Below are 15,456 nucleotides of genomic sequence, written 5' to 3'. Positions count from 1 at the left end.
TAATTGTTAAATTATTTTGTTAACTCTCTGAGGTTATATAAGTACACCACCATATCATTAGCAAAAAAAAAAAATGTTACTTTTCTTTCTTCTTTACCTGTGGTTATTTCCTCAATTTCTTTATCTTGTCCTATTGCTATAGCCAGTATTTCTAACACTAGGTCAAATAGTAGTGATGACAATGGACATCTTTGTTTCCCCACTGACTTAACTGGAAAGGATTCTAGTTTATTTCTTTCACAAGTAATGGTAGCTCTTGGTTTTAGATATGTACTATTTAACATTACAAGGAAAGTTCCATTTCTTCCCATGTTTTCTTGTGTTTTAACAGAAATGGGCGTTGTATTTTATCAAAACCCTTTTTTTTTTTAAATAAAATTCAAAATTAGTTGCCTCCAGTTAAGGAGAATCTAACAGATTCCTAAAGATAACTAGAAGAAATGCCAAAGAGAGATAATCCTATCTAGGTCTAATCAGAGATCTTTTTGCCCCCTGGAAAAATCAACTAGAAAACCACTCTAAAGTCCAGCTTTTGCCTAGGCAACGCCTTTGGAAAGAATCAGGCTGAATATCTGAAGACAGAAAGTTGACAATTGGACTGTTTTCAAACCAAAGTATTTGGTTAGTAACCCCCTCACTTTCACAGAGCAAACTTTACTTGGTATATTCTATGCTTCAGCACCAATTATTTGAAAAAGTTGTGTTGTTTTTTTTTTTTAATTAGGAAGCAGTGGTATTTTGTAGTCATTACTGCCCTTCACTTTCTCCAAGGCAATGACCAGATGTGGTGTTACTGAATAGCTATGGCAATAAAAGTTAGCCTCTCTCCCTAATAATTCTTAATCATGGCAAGAGTGACAGATTTGTAATCAGAGAACTTGTATTCAAATACTAAACTTCTGCCACCTACTCCCTGGGTGACCTTAGGCAAGTAATTTGACCTCTGTGGACTTTGAGAGGCTTAGACCAGATGATCTCTATGATCCCTTCTAGCTCCAAATCCATAATCCTGTGAACTAGAGACACAATAGAATCTGAAGCACAATGGGAGCAAGAAGCCTTAAGTATTATGATTTAGAGATGGAATTAGGATCATATGTTCTTAGATTTATAATTGGAAGAGGCTGGAAGAGTTGGAAGGTTCAAAAGGTCATCGAGTTCACTCCATTCATTTTACAGATGAGAAATTGAGCTTCAGAAAAATTAGATGATTTGACCATGGCTATACAGGTACAAAGCATCAGTAAGATTTGAACACCAGGTCTTCTATTTCCTAACACATTACTCTTTTCACTGCATCAAACTGCATCTGACTAGTCTGATAAAACAAATTCAAGGCTGGTATTAACTACATCCATAATATGACCTTCAAACTTAACCTAATACAAATGATGGGAGACAGCATAATGTAGTGGACAAAGTGCTAGATTTGGAGGCAGACACTATGGGTTAGAAACCTGGCTCGGCAACACGATGCTCAGTACTACTTGTTTTCAATAGCCTTGGGCAAGTAGTTGAATTTCTCTTTCCTCATCTATAAAATGAGAAAGCTGCATTAGATGACTTCTAAAGTCCCTTCCAACTCTAAATCTATTATGATCCTATGAAGGAAAGAACTATTATAGAATTTTCTTGTTTCTACTAAAGCTCCAAGCTAAATACAAGCAATTCAACAGTTCAATTCAACAAAAATTTTACTAAGTACTTACTTAATACTAGGTGCAAAGTATTGTACTAGGTACTGAGGATATAAAGGTGAAAAAGGACACAGTTCCTTTCTTCAAGGAGCTTATAATGTCCTAGGAAGAGGGAAAACAGAGGGGCAAAGTGGCAATATTCCATATATACAAACAAATAACATGGTGAGGAGTAGGGGGAGGGTTAGGCAATGTACTCTAGGAAAATGTAAAGGAGAGATTTTCAGCTGGAGAGACTACGAAAAGATTCATGACACCTTTTTTGTGCCTTAAAAAAAAAAAAGGAAGTTTCAAAAGGCAAGGAATTATGGAAAGTACATTCCCATATTGACGACAACTAGCATTAATGCATAGGATAAAATAGAAAAAAAAAAGGACAGTAAGTCTGTTTGGCTAAAATGAAGAACATATGAAAACGAATAATATAAAATAAATCTGTGTCATTTGTTGAAATTACTAGGTTCCACTTTTCAGCATATCTAACTGAAAGTGAACGTCCTTGTTCTGAAAATCTTTAGAAGATATTGTTGCTTTTACACTCCATATTTCAGGGGAACAGATTCTATACTGGCCATGTGTCTGCCAATCTGCAGTAGTATGCTCTGATGGGTTGTGCAGGGCAGAGGTGAGGAAAGGAGAGAGACAAACATCATCCTGGACAGGATTTGTGTGTGTAGAAAGGAGCCTGGGGTTGTTTTCCCAGAAGTCACCTGGATCCCTGAAGTGGAAAGTACAGCTTCTGGAACCTGATCAGCAGATTCCCCTATTAGAGATGAGCAAAAGCCAGGCTGCAGTGGGGAATCTGGCAGAAGGATGGAAGAATACTGCACTTTTCTATGGCACTGAAACATCCTCCGGTGCTTAAGAGTGAATAAAGCTGTTATTTCCCACAATTATACTTCCACAAGACAAAAAAATGTGGAAAATTATAAAACGTAGCAACAAAAATATTTATTTCACAATATAAATTCATTCCTTCTAGACAGAAACTTAGATAAATCCATTCTTTAACTTCTTACAAACTTAATTCTAATAATTAAGTATTTAAGCTATAAATAAAATTATTCAGTGTATTTTTTATATAAACATCATATATTTAGAGTGGAGATGGACCTGAGAGGCCATCTAGTCCAATTTAACAAATGAGGAAACTGAGCATAGAGAATGATTTGCCTATGATCACATATATAATAAGTGGGAGAGGTGGGACATGAACTCTAAATCTAATACTCTTTCTGAACTGCAGGTAGTCATTGATCTGCAGAAACATTAAAATAACTATAAAATGGAATTCAGTGATTTTGGGGTGCTTATAGAAATTACTGTTTTATACATGAAATTAAATTTAATACAGAGTAAAAGAAAAACAAAGGCAAATTTACTATGTTGTAAGAAATCTAGCCATGTTCCAAAATGAGGAATAAATGGCAGCATAATATTTAGAAGGAAGATATCTAAATAACTTTAATGAATGATGTGTATGTAATATTATGAAAGTAAATAAAGTACACTAAGAATAAAAATAACACATAGATTATGTACCAAGAAGAAAAAAATAGAACGGAAAGAAAAATGACACTTTTTTCTTTCTTCTAGGACCATCAGATTAGAAATGAAAATATAATAATGAATAAGATGCAAATGATGAGTACCTGCGTTTGAGCATTTCCTCCTTCAAGCAATGCAATGCCAAGCAAAATTCCTTCAGAAAAAATCTTGTCATTTTTGGTGTTCACTATAACATCTATGACAAGTTCAGATGCACCTTCTTTATCCAGAAGACACTGAATATCAGATACTGATATCCCCATCTTATCTGAATCTTGTCCAGAAAAGTTTCCTGTGTGCAGAGCAAATGTAGATTTAAAAAGGCAGTCATTACAACTTTACAAAATCTTTTTAAAAAACCTACGAATTTTTAATAACAAGTTTTCTTGTTCTACTTAACATACATAGAAAATCTGGCTAAAATCAAATTTCAAAAACAAAACTTTTTATTCACAGCCTATACCCAATAACTAAAAATAGTTTCACAGAGAAAATATTACTCATCACAAAAATTCTTCTGAATAATAAGGAAATTAGTTGTTTTCATTCTATAGATTAAGAAATTTGGCATAGGGAATTAAGCTCATTGCCCAAGGTCATAAAGCATGTGAGTTAAAATCAGATTTAATCCCTGATCATTCAAAGTCTTACATTTTGAATAATAATTTCATGAAGTAAAATTTGACTTTATTAAAACCAATCATGGTATTACAATTCAAATAAATATACTAAAAGAAAAGCAATAAAAATTCATCAATCTCTATGAGTTGTTCTGATTATTTTATGAATCCACAATTCAACAGTATGATTTTTTTGTTGGCACTCTGTATAAATTCCTTGTGAAAATAAATATTGTGTAATATGCCATGTTAAAAGAAGTATCAATGTGAATATTCTAGAGCAGCAATAACATTAATATATACCTCAAAGTTTCTGAAAAGAGAAATTTAAGAAATTACTGAATTAGGGGCAGCTAGGTGGCTCAGTGGATAGAGTGCTAGCCCTGGAGTCAGGAGGACTGAGTTCAAATCCAGTCTCAGACACATAACACTTACTAGCTGTGTGACCCTGGGCAAGTCACTTAACCCCACTGCGTAGCCAAAAAAAAAAAATTACTTAAACTTGCTGCAAAGATTTAGGGGGCAGCTAGGTGGTGCAGGGGATAGAGCCCTGAAGTCAGAAGGACCTGAGTTCAAATTCAGCCTCAGACCAAACACTTGACACTTACTAGCTGTGTGGCCCTGGGCAAGTCACTTAACCCCAATTGCCTAAAAAGTAAAAAATTTAAAAAAGAAATTACTGAATTATCTCCCGCTTTTAATTTTTTTTTACCTTGTCCACTTTTGCTATAGGTCCCTGATAGATGTCCATTCACACCAGTCCCATAATCACCTTTAAAATAACGATTTAACAGTATTTTCCTTAATGTGTTCCCCTAAAAAAAGTAGAAAGATCTGTTACTTATTTATTTATTTTAAACAATAAAAGTAAGAAATGTAAGTATATTATGATATTAATTCTTAAGAAAGTGGGGGAAAGAGATAAATATGGAATAGGGGATAGAAAGCTGGCTTTAGACTAAGAAAAACCTGATTTTAAGTCTTATTTCTGACATACACTAATATGTAGGCAAGTTGCTTAAGCCCTCAGTACCCTACGCAATTCCCTCTAAAATTATACATTATAATGCAATTGTTGATCCTCTTACAAATGGCAAACTATCTAACTTAGAGATATAGAACATGAAGGAGTAGAAAGGATGATTAATTTGGAGTCAGATCAGCTAAATTTAAAACTTGGCTCTGCAAATTACTACGTGTGAACTTGAGCCAGTCACTGAACCCCACTGGGCCTCAGTTTTGCATCTATAAAATGAGATTAGACTAGAGGACTTCAAAGGTCCCTTCCAGCTCTTAGTCAATGCTCTAGAATTGTCTAAGGTTCACAGACAAGTTACATGATTTGTCTATGGTCAAATAGTTAATATTAGAAGTTGAACCTTTCTGTGTGGTTCAAGTCTAGGATTTCATTCATGTTACCACATTATTTTTCATGAGTGTGATATGTTTGTGTGTAAGTGTATGTGTACACACATGTAAACATACAACAATTTTGATAGACAAATAGATTCATGTGGGGATACAAGGAGAGAAGACAGGAAAGGAGAGGAAAAGAGGAGAGAGGTGGGGAAAAGAGGGGAGAGGAGAAGAGAGAAGAGGAGAAGATGACTGGGTATATTAGCTTGACTTTTATACAGCAGGCTCTGTGAATATAAAATCTCACCCGATTTTCTATAAACCAAAAAGATTCTTTTATTCTCCTCAAGATAAAGTTTATATTAGAGCTCAAATTGTTGATTCTGAAACAGTTTAATAATACGAACTCTAAAAAAAAAATGATCTCTGTCAATATAAGATGTACTACAACATATGAGGGTGGTAGCATTAGCCATAATGGTTACACTGAGAGATAGTACTACCTCTAAAGGAAAAAGTAAAAGTTATTAATGCAATAAGAATTGTGTAGTGGCAACCTCAGTTAACAATGCTGTATTAGGTAGCTTACAACCCCAATAGATGCACAGGATCAGGATTTAGAGCTCGAAGAGACTTTAGAGGCCATCCAGAGGAACCCTTTTATTTTATAGCAGAGATACAGAGGCAAGAGAGGTTAGTGATTTGCCCAAGATCAAACATAGGTAGTAAGCAGCAGAGCTGGTATTCAAACTGAGGCCCTATAACTGTAGAACTTTTTCACTGTACCACATATGCCCAATAAAAAACTTCTCAATTGGCTGATTATGTGAGTTATGTCAGCTCTTTCTTTCTATGTTTTTTGATGATTTTGTCCATGAGAAGGACTTGAGTCTTTGATTCATTTGCATGGGGCTGGGCACAGTAAAGAAAGAGGTAGAACAAATCCTAGAAAGCCACACTGTAGAAGCAGAGGTGCCTGGGTAAAGAGAAAATTAAGGTGCTAGGGTGGCCAGACAGATCAAAAATAAGAATCAAGGACAGAACTGGATTAAACTAGCAGCTGCTGTAAAACCTTATCAGCTGGTAAGATTATACCAGGGTCAGATCCCCACTATCAGCATTTCCTCATTCTTTCTCTATTGCTTGCAAAGCCAGTACTGGATAATTCCCAACATGCAATTCCTCCTGACCTTTCCTACTCTTTCAGGTAGAAAAAGAATACAGAGATGGAGGAGCATTTGACATTTTTACTACGTTTTTACTTAATAAACCATATGACCACAGAAAAGCCAAATATCAGTCTTAGAAATAAGACTAATCAACAGCAAATTTCCCATTTATCAGTGATAAGGACTCTAGATCTGTATGGGTTATTTTTTTTAATTGTAATGATATTTCATTTCCATACCTCTAGATCACTGGTAAGTCTGGAGCTAGCACAACCTGGTGATAGAAAAACAGATGTAACCTCCAGAAGGTAGGAGAGAGGACAACTTTGTAGCCTGAATACTCTCTAGTAGGGAGTGAACTTTTGGCCCAGGCACATATTCTAACAAAATGACTTTAGTGTAAGCCATATAGTTAGGAAATTATCATTCTTTTTGCAATTTATTACATGAGAACTTGCATTATTGTAGGCTTGAAGGAAGCAAAGCACAGCTAGTGTGGGATGCTAACAGTGTTGCAGTATCTGCCACGTCACCTCATGGAAGCTACTTTGTGCTTACCAAGCCTGTACTACTGTCATAGTAGATTGTGGCAAGAGTTAGCACTTAAGATAAGAAGTTACAATAGAATATCTCCTAAGTCCTCACTAAGATAAAACATATTTCTATGAACTGAGAATCATTTTCCCCTTATTTGACCATTTTAATAACAGAACTTGCTTTAATATATTCAGTATGATTTTTTAAAATAAGGCAAATGTTTGTTTTCTGTTCTCTTTACTATGTACAGGTTGCTCAGTGCAAACATGTAAATACTTCTTCAGTGACAGTTAAGACATTTATTATTATCATCATAGTCGTCATCATTGTCATCATCAAAAAGAAAAGTGATTATAATATACCTTTCAAAAAAAAAAAAGGCTATCACACAGTGGATAAAACACCGGCCCTGGATTCAGGAAGACTTGAGTTCAAATCCAACCTCAGACACATAACACTTACTAGCTGTGTAACCCTGGGCAAGTCACTTAACCCCTATTGCCTCCCACTAAAAAAGGTTATGAATTGTTATAGCCATTCTGAAAACCATGAGAATTTTCTGGAACTATGCTCAGAACTGTCCATAACCCTTTGACACAGCCTCACCACCCCAAAGAAATCAAAGAAAGAAGAAAAGGATCTCTACATACAAAAATATTTATAGCAGGTCTTGTAGAATGGCTAAACAAATTGTGGTACAATAATATAATGGAAAATTATTGTACCATAAGAAATGATGAAGTGAGCAATATCAGAGAAAACTGGGAAAGCCCTTATAAACTGATTCAAGGTATACTGAGAACTAGGAGAACAATTTATACAATGATAACAGCATCATAAAGAAAAATAACTTTGAAAAACATTAAAACTCTGATCAATTCGATGCTAAATCACAAATCCAAAAACATGACAATGAAACATATCATTCAATTCCTGACAGAGAGATAAACTTAAAATGCAGAAAGAGAAACTCATTTTTAAACAGGCTAATGTGGGCATTTGTTTTGCGAGACTATGTAGATTTGTATTGAGGGATTTTTTTTTTCACATTTGCTCAGTTGGTGGGGGAGGTAGTGGGATGGAAAGATTCATTTTCAAAAAATTTAGTTACTTGAAAATCAATTTTTAAAGTAAACTAGTAATTCCTTTGTATAAAAAAAGAAAGAAAAAGAAAAGCAGTTAAGTGGCAATGCCAACAACATAATCTGAAATAACATTCTTCAAACAGTCCCAAGAGACATAACACCATCTTGAGTGTCAGGAATGGCTTACGATCATATTAGCTGGCATCTTTTTTCAGCAATCATTACTAAAGACACAATCCCTATTGCTTAATATTTTAAGGTTTCTACCTCTAGTACTTACAAGCACAGGAGAGTGAGGAGGAAATACAGCACAGCTGCCTAACACTTATATAACAACCAAAGTGGGTATTGAAGAAACCATGATGCGTAACAACTTTATTGTGACCCATGAGTACCACTGCCTTACAATTTCTGCCAAGGTCATAAGTAGGGAGGACAGAAAGAAGTAAAAACAGATTTTTTGAGTTTTCTTAAAAGAAACCAGTCTGAATGGTCAAAGGATTGATCTCTCCAAAAGTAAAAACATTTCTTCAGAATCAAGTAAACACAAATTTCACTGTTAATTTCATTACAGTAGATTATATTACATCAAACTTACAAAGTATGGAGTTGATGATTTGTCTGACAAAGAATAATTTAAGAGATCAAATATTTCTTAAAATATCTCTTTTTTGGTTGTATTAGTAACAGTTCATGCTGCTTTCTAAGTATGCCACAATCATCTATGATTGGAAAAAGCAGGTCATGTAGAATTCAATTTCAAATAAATGTTATTAAATAAGATTAATTCCATTGTGTTTACCATATGCCAGCACTGTACTATATGCTAAGGATACAAAGACAAAATGAAACAAACCCTTCTCCTCAAGGAATATAGATTCTGCATATGTTTGCTGACAAGTAAAACTAATTTTAAGGAGTGGGGGAGCACTAACAACTGAGGGAATAAAGATTGCCTCTTGCAAGAGATGTGCTGGAGCTGAGTCTTGCTTGAATGGAATTAGGGATTCCAAGACGGAGAGAGTAAGAAGCTGGATAGTATAATGGATAGGGCTCCAGACTTCAAGTCAAGAAGGACTGATTTCAAAACCCATCTCAGGTACTTACTGGTCAAATGACCTTAGACAAGTAATTTTATCTCTATGTCACACAGTTTCCTCATCTTTAAAATGAGGTGGATTGAACTAGATGGACTTTAAAGTATCTTCCAGCTCTCAATCTATGGAACAATCTAAGAACAATCAAGAAATAGGAGACATAGTGGTAAAGACACAGACCAGGAAGATGGCATGTCATATACAGAAAACAAGTAGGTCACTTTGGCTGGAACACAGAATGTGTCAGGAGAAATAAATAGTGCAAAAATCAGCCTAAAAGAATATGTTTGAGTCAGAGTCATTAGTAAGTTACTTGATTTTTCAGTGCCCCAGGCAATTCTAAAACTGTAAGCTATAGAACAGATGCATTGGAAAGGGAGCTTTCAGACATGGAATTCCATAGACCAGTGAGATCACAGTTCCAGACCAAAAATATAGAGATAGAATTTTCTAGTGATTTCTATTGAAATCTTTATTTCAGTCAGCCAGGTTTGTAACATTAGAATTATTCTTGACTGCACTCTACTTCACTCTTCATATTCAATCAATTGCCAAGTTTTATTGCATCTGTTTCTATAGCATTTCTTGCATCTTATCCCTTCTCTCCATTTACATGGCCACCCCTCCAGTATAGGCTCTTATTACCTTTCCTCTGGACTATTGCGATAGCCTCCTAATTAATCTCCTTGCCTTCAATTTCACCCTTCTCTAATTGATCCTTCACACTGCTGACAAACTCATATTGCTAAAGTACAGGTCTAACCATGTTACTCTCCTGTTCAAAAAGCTTCAATGGTCCCCTATGATAAAATATAAAATATAAACTGCTCTATTAGACACTTCAGTATCTGACTCAAACATATTCTTTTAGGCTGATTTTTGCACTATTTATTTCTCCTAACACATTCTATGTTCCAGCCAAAGTGACCCACTTGTTTCCTGTATATGACATTAGTGTTTAAAGTGATCGAGATCAGCAGCAGGCATAAAGCTAAAGACCCCTTATATGACTGGTAGAATGCCACCAAAACTGGAAATTCCCTGAGGTTCCTCAGCAGCTATGTTCTTTCTCACTTGAAATAAGAACCAACCAATGATACCCCAAAGTTTCTTCCCAATAAACTTTATTTGAAATGTATATATTTTATGCATGGATTGTTTTCATTTTGTGATATGGCCAATGACTGATCACAAAAGATACTCATTTAGAAGGGAATTTCTTGAAAGTAGGTACTATCTTAACCTTCTATCTGTATCCCCAAAATTTGGCATAGTGCTCCACACATAGTAAGCACTTAATAAATGCTTTATTCACTCATTCTTCATAATGATTTATAGGATAGAGTCAAGAATTATTCTTTCTAGAACTTTCTAGAACTGATGCATAGATGAGTCAATTAGTCTTCACAAACTATTATTCTTTTGATGTTAGAGGTAATCAGAATCAATTCATGAAGCTGTAGTATAAAAGATTTAAAAAAAACTTTTGGCAAGGAGATTTGGTGCTCAAACCATCAAACTGTACACTCTTTTGTCCCTTGTGTTCAAAGTTTTTTATTGCCTTAAAGGTTCCACATAATAATACAATGCAACAGTGCCCTAAAATGTCATGCCACAATCCCTGAGCTGTTTTAGAATAACAGCCACAGGGACAGTTAGGTGGTGCAATAGATAGAACACTGGCACTGAAGTCAGGAGGACCTAAGTTCAAATCAGACACTTACTGGCTATGAGATCCTAGGCAAGTCACTCAACCCCAACTGCCTCAAAAAAAAAAAAAAAATAGAATAATAGCCAGATAGGAAAAAAAAAAAGAAACTCCATAATAATGGAAATGACATAGGAATCAATATGTTTTAGGAATCAACAAAAATGGAAAACCTAACTATAGAAAATGTGTTTTATCTCCTTTAGGAAGCATGAATAGTGTGAAATTATCATTTAAAATTTTTTAAATCCTTGAATGGCTCATGGAAGTACAACTCTGAAGCAATGACAACTTTGTCTGAATTTTTTTTTTGCTAAACTATTACTTTTATTTGCTACACAATTCTTGCATTTAATTTGAGTGTGTCTGGGAAACAGATGTATTATGATGGCAAATGTTTTGAATGTTACATCTGTTAGTAAAATACAGAGAGGCTTAGACTGCTAATTAAGTATGAAATTGTATGGGTCGATTAGGAACCAGTTTCTTCTTAAAACTGCCTGATGTTCCAGACACAAAAAATTGAGTTGGTTTCTGAGAATATTTGTGTCCTGACCTGCGTGGGAAGAAAAACCACCACACTGAATATAGGCTAGACAGTTTCCATGGATACCTCACACTACTTTAGGTGTACAAACTAAATATTATAAACAACTTCATGGAAATTAGAGTACAAGTCTCATAAACATGTTAGGAAAAATAATTATCATCTTTGAGAAAGATACTGCAATTTGCTTTTTGATATGTGAACAGTATTTTTGGGGACAAAATAAAAAGTTTAAAAGTTTCTATAAAGGGAGAGAGAGTTTCAAAATATCATCATGAACTCTTCAGTAAATCTCATGATTTTAAGATGACTGACATGTGCAAGCATTAATTACATTAAATTAGCCAAAAAATTTCATTATCCTGGCCATGGAACTTTCTATTTTTCCCAAATGAATGTACAGTGTGATGAAAAATACATCCCCCCATTTCATCTTTTTCTTCTTCCTATGACACAGGACCATACAGCTTCCGTATGAAGTTTAAAAGCTGGTGTTATTTATCTACTATTTCAAATTACAATAAATAAAACTTCATTATGCCACTCCAAGTCTTCCTAAAGACAGGGGACAACTATACCTCTAATTATACAAGCAAGACAACACAAGTTTCATTTGATTCATGTGAGGTTATTGATGGAAAAGTGGGAAGAGTCACGGGCCTTTGCAAACATCACATTTTTTGTCTGACAAGCAAAAAATTTACTGTCAGTATTCTAAGGATCACCATTTTCCATTAAACTCTACCTCATATTGCCTGAGCCAGTCTATTCATGGTTATATATAACTGCCATGAGGAATACAGAAGAGCACTGATCATTTCAATTAAAGATAATATGAATCAAAGGAAAATTATAATCAAATGGAGCTATTATTTACACTGCTGTCTATGAATCCTTACATCAATTTCCTTTCTGCCTAACTTAAAGACAGCAAGCTGTAGTGAAAAGCTTGCTAACCTTGGAGTTAGAAAAACCTAAATTATTGGGCTCTCTTTTTAATAACTATGAATTGAGATAAGTTCTGAGTCTGTTCTCCCATCTAGAAACAGCAGGGGACAGGGATAAAGAGCCCTGGATTTGGTGTCAAAGGACCTGGCTCTGAACTTTGGATCTGCCTCTCCTGTTGCATTTCCAAATGTGACCTTGACCAAGTCATTCAACCCAATTTGGCCTCCATTCCCTTATCTGTTAAAGAGTAGGGCTAGAAGCCTCTAATGTCTCTTTAAATCTATGATCCTAGGATTCTATTACATCTGAAAGGGGGCTAATAATACTTGCATTTTCTCCCCTAAATTGTGAAAATCAAAGGGTGGAGGTTTGGGAGGTGGGAGGAGTGATGAGTGTGGTCCTGTGATTTCACTGGTGTAGGAAGCTCCTTGGTGAGGACGCTCTTGCCACCAAGGAAGATTAGCAACTGTTTCATAGTCTTAGATAATATCACCTGAGAAGAGGAGAGGTTACATAATTTGTCCATGGCCACAAATATAGGAAATATGTAAGATGTGGTGTTTGAAACTCTACCTCCCTAACTTTGAGACTGGCTTTCTACCCACTAAGTCACGCTGATTAGCATAAATATACTTAGAACACTATGAAGGTGAGCTGGGTGGCACAGTGGATAGAATGCCAGGCCTAGAGTTAGGGAGACTCATCTTCCTGAGTTCAAATCTGGCCTCAGACACTTAATAGCTGTGTGACCCTAAGTAAATCACTTAACTTTATTTGTCTCCATTTTCTCATCTGTAAAATGAGCTGCAGAAAGGATAGTAGAGATTATCCAGATTACATATAATTCAAACTCCTGGTTATGAATCCACGGACCATGGGCTCATGTTCATGAGGCCTGATGTGAAATTGAACTACCATTCAGTTTAGAAATAGGATATTGTTTCATTTGTTTGCCTTTTTATATTTCTGAAATATTGGATTTTTAACAACCCATTAAGTCCAACCTCACCATTTCAAAAATAAGGGAACTAAGACCTTGCCCAAGGCTACCCCAACAGCATCTAGATTTCACAGTGGTAGAAGAACAATTATCAAATGTCTGAAAGAATGATTATCAAATTCTGAAAGTACTCTAATATTCCTAAATTAAAAGTACACTGTAGGCATGTTGAATTTCTTACTCTTAGTATTAAGATACAAAGTTTTGTCTTCCAGTGTGTGCATGTGTATATGAATCAAGTATATGGGCCAAATTCCTGAATTTCATCAGTTCATGTCTCAAGCTATCCATTAACTGCAATATTCAAAGGTATATATTTAATTAAATCTGGTCTTGGATGGGATTTCTTGCTTCTTTAAAGTGATAAATTAAGGAATGAAATGGTTATTACTGGTCTTTCTAATAAAGTCAAGCCTAATAATTTATAAGATTCCTTACAGCAATGCTTATGTTCCTGGGCTTTTAAAAATATGCCTCTCAGAATTATATAAATCAGTTTCTAACCTTGCTAGAAGTGATAAATATCAGAAGGTAAACTACAAAAATTTCATTGGACTATCTACTGTTCTGACACAAGCTTTCACAACTTTGTCTGGAAATAATACCATATCAAACCATTTGGGGTGTCTTACATAACAAGTTACAGTAATTTGAAACCTGTCAGCTACAGTGACTTGCCACTGTATGTGCAATTATACCACCATAATACAGACTTCATTTCATTTATTTTCTACCTGCTGCCAAGAAACTGTTTTAAAGGGAAAATTAATTTTGGAATTTCATCGTTATTTCAGTTTAAGATACTTTAAAACTATCTCAACAGTATCCAAAAGAGAAGTAATATTGAAATAAGGACTAATGTTAAAGTGTCTCGTGTGAATTTCTCAGTTAAAACGTGAGTGAAAAACTATGCTGGAATCTAAACAAAACCTCGTGATATCTTCTCCTTGGATTTTCAGCAAAAGATTTTCTCATCAAGCTACAAGAAGTCAAAGAAGTTATCTATTTTTTTTCATCAGTTTGAAAGAGGTGATTGTTAGTTTAATGTAAAAATATATATCAGCCCAAGATTGGACAATTTTATGATATTCAAATTAATTTCTTTCTCAGCAGTCATTAGCATACTCTTCACAGTCAAAAGTAACATGATAGCCAGTAGGAAAAAGAAACACAGTACCAGTAAAATACTCCTCACACCACATGTTAACAGTGAGAAGCAGAAAGATGACTCTATCCTTTAAGGTAGAAAGTTCTGAAAAGGGAAAATGATAATTGTTACTCAAGAAATTTCCCTTCTAAATAAAATCACACCAATATACAGTTGTAATGTTAGAACATCAAAGAACAAGGGAATGGAAAAAGAAGGGGAAAAGTAGCCTCTCTCTCACTTTCTGTATTAAATAAATAGAAATTCTTTAATTCTATATACTTTATTCACATTTAGGAGCAACTTGGTATAGAGGATAAAGCCCTGTACTTGGAGTCAGAAATATCTGAGTTCAAATCCCATCTCAGATATTGGGCATTCCACTAAATGTCTCTGGTCCTCAGTTTCCTCACTTGTAAAGTGAAGAAGTTAGACTCAATAGATTCTGAGATCTCTTCAGTTCTCAATTTATTCTCCTATATACTTTACTTAATTTACTTTATTTACTTACTTTATTCTGATGTTAGTCATGATGCAGATAGTCAACCATAGTATATAATGCATTTTCCTATTCCTTTGAAAGCCTGGAATTATCTACATTTTTACAAAAAACCATGCATGGGTGCATGGATCTATAAAAATAATAATAATAACAGGAATAGCCCTTATTCATTTAACTATTTAAAGCTGACAAAGTGCACACCTCAAAACAACCCTGTGAAATAGGTGGTGCAAACATTATGTCCATTTTCTGGGAGAAGGAATTGAATGGCTGAAGCAGAATCAAATCCAGGTCTCTTAGACTCCAAGGCCAGCACTCTCTCCACTATCCCATTTTCCTTCTTTATTCATTTAGTCTTTTGGAGAGTCATAAGATATGCAATCCTTTCTCTGATTGATGTTTGTGGTCCAAACTACCATTTCATGAGGTCCCCAGGCCATGTGCACATCATTCTTAGCTCCATTCCTCATTCACTGAACTTCTCTACCTCCATGC

The 15,456-nt window shown here is 34.9% G+C and overlaps 1 protein-coding gene across 1 annotated transcript in view; it reads right to left on the bottom strand.

Moving 5' to 3' along the window:
- Positions 1-15,456, bottom strand: part of ITPR2 (inositol 1,4,5-trisphosphate receptor type 2) — a 507,541-nt gene that overhangs the window by 165,692 nt on the left and 326,393 nt on the right. The window contains exons 38-39 of the mRNA XM_027838537.1: positions 4,578-4,680; positions 3,350-3,537 (exon numbers count right to left, since the gene is read on the bottom strand). Of these exons, the coding sequence (XP_027694338.1) occupies positions 3,350-3,537; positions 4,578-4,680 (291 nt within the window). The remainder of the gene's footprint in view (positions 1-3,349; positions 3,538-4,577; positions 4,681-15,456) is intronic.

Source organism: Vombatus ursinus, unplaced genomic scaffold (assembly GCF_900497805.2).
Source record: "Vombatus ursinus unplaced genomic scaffold, bare-nosed wombat genome assembly UNPS02014830.1, whole genome shotgun sequence".
Lineage (NCBI taxonomy): Eukaryota > Metazoa > Chordata > Mammalia > Diprotodontia > Vombatidae > Vombatus > Vombatus ursinus.
Note: the sequence above shows the minus strand (reverse complement) of the source record. Positions and strands in the feature narration are given on the sequence as shown.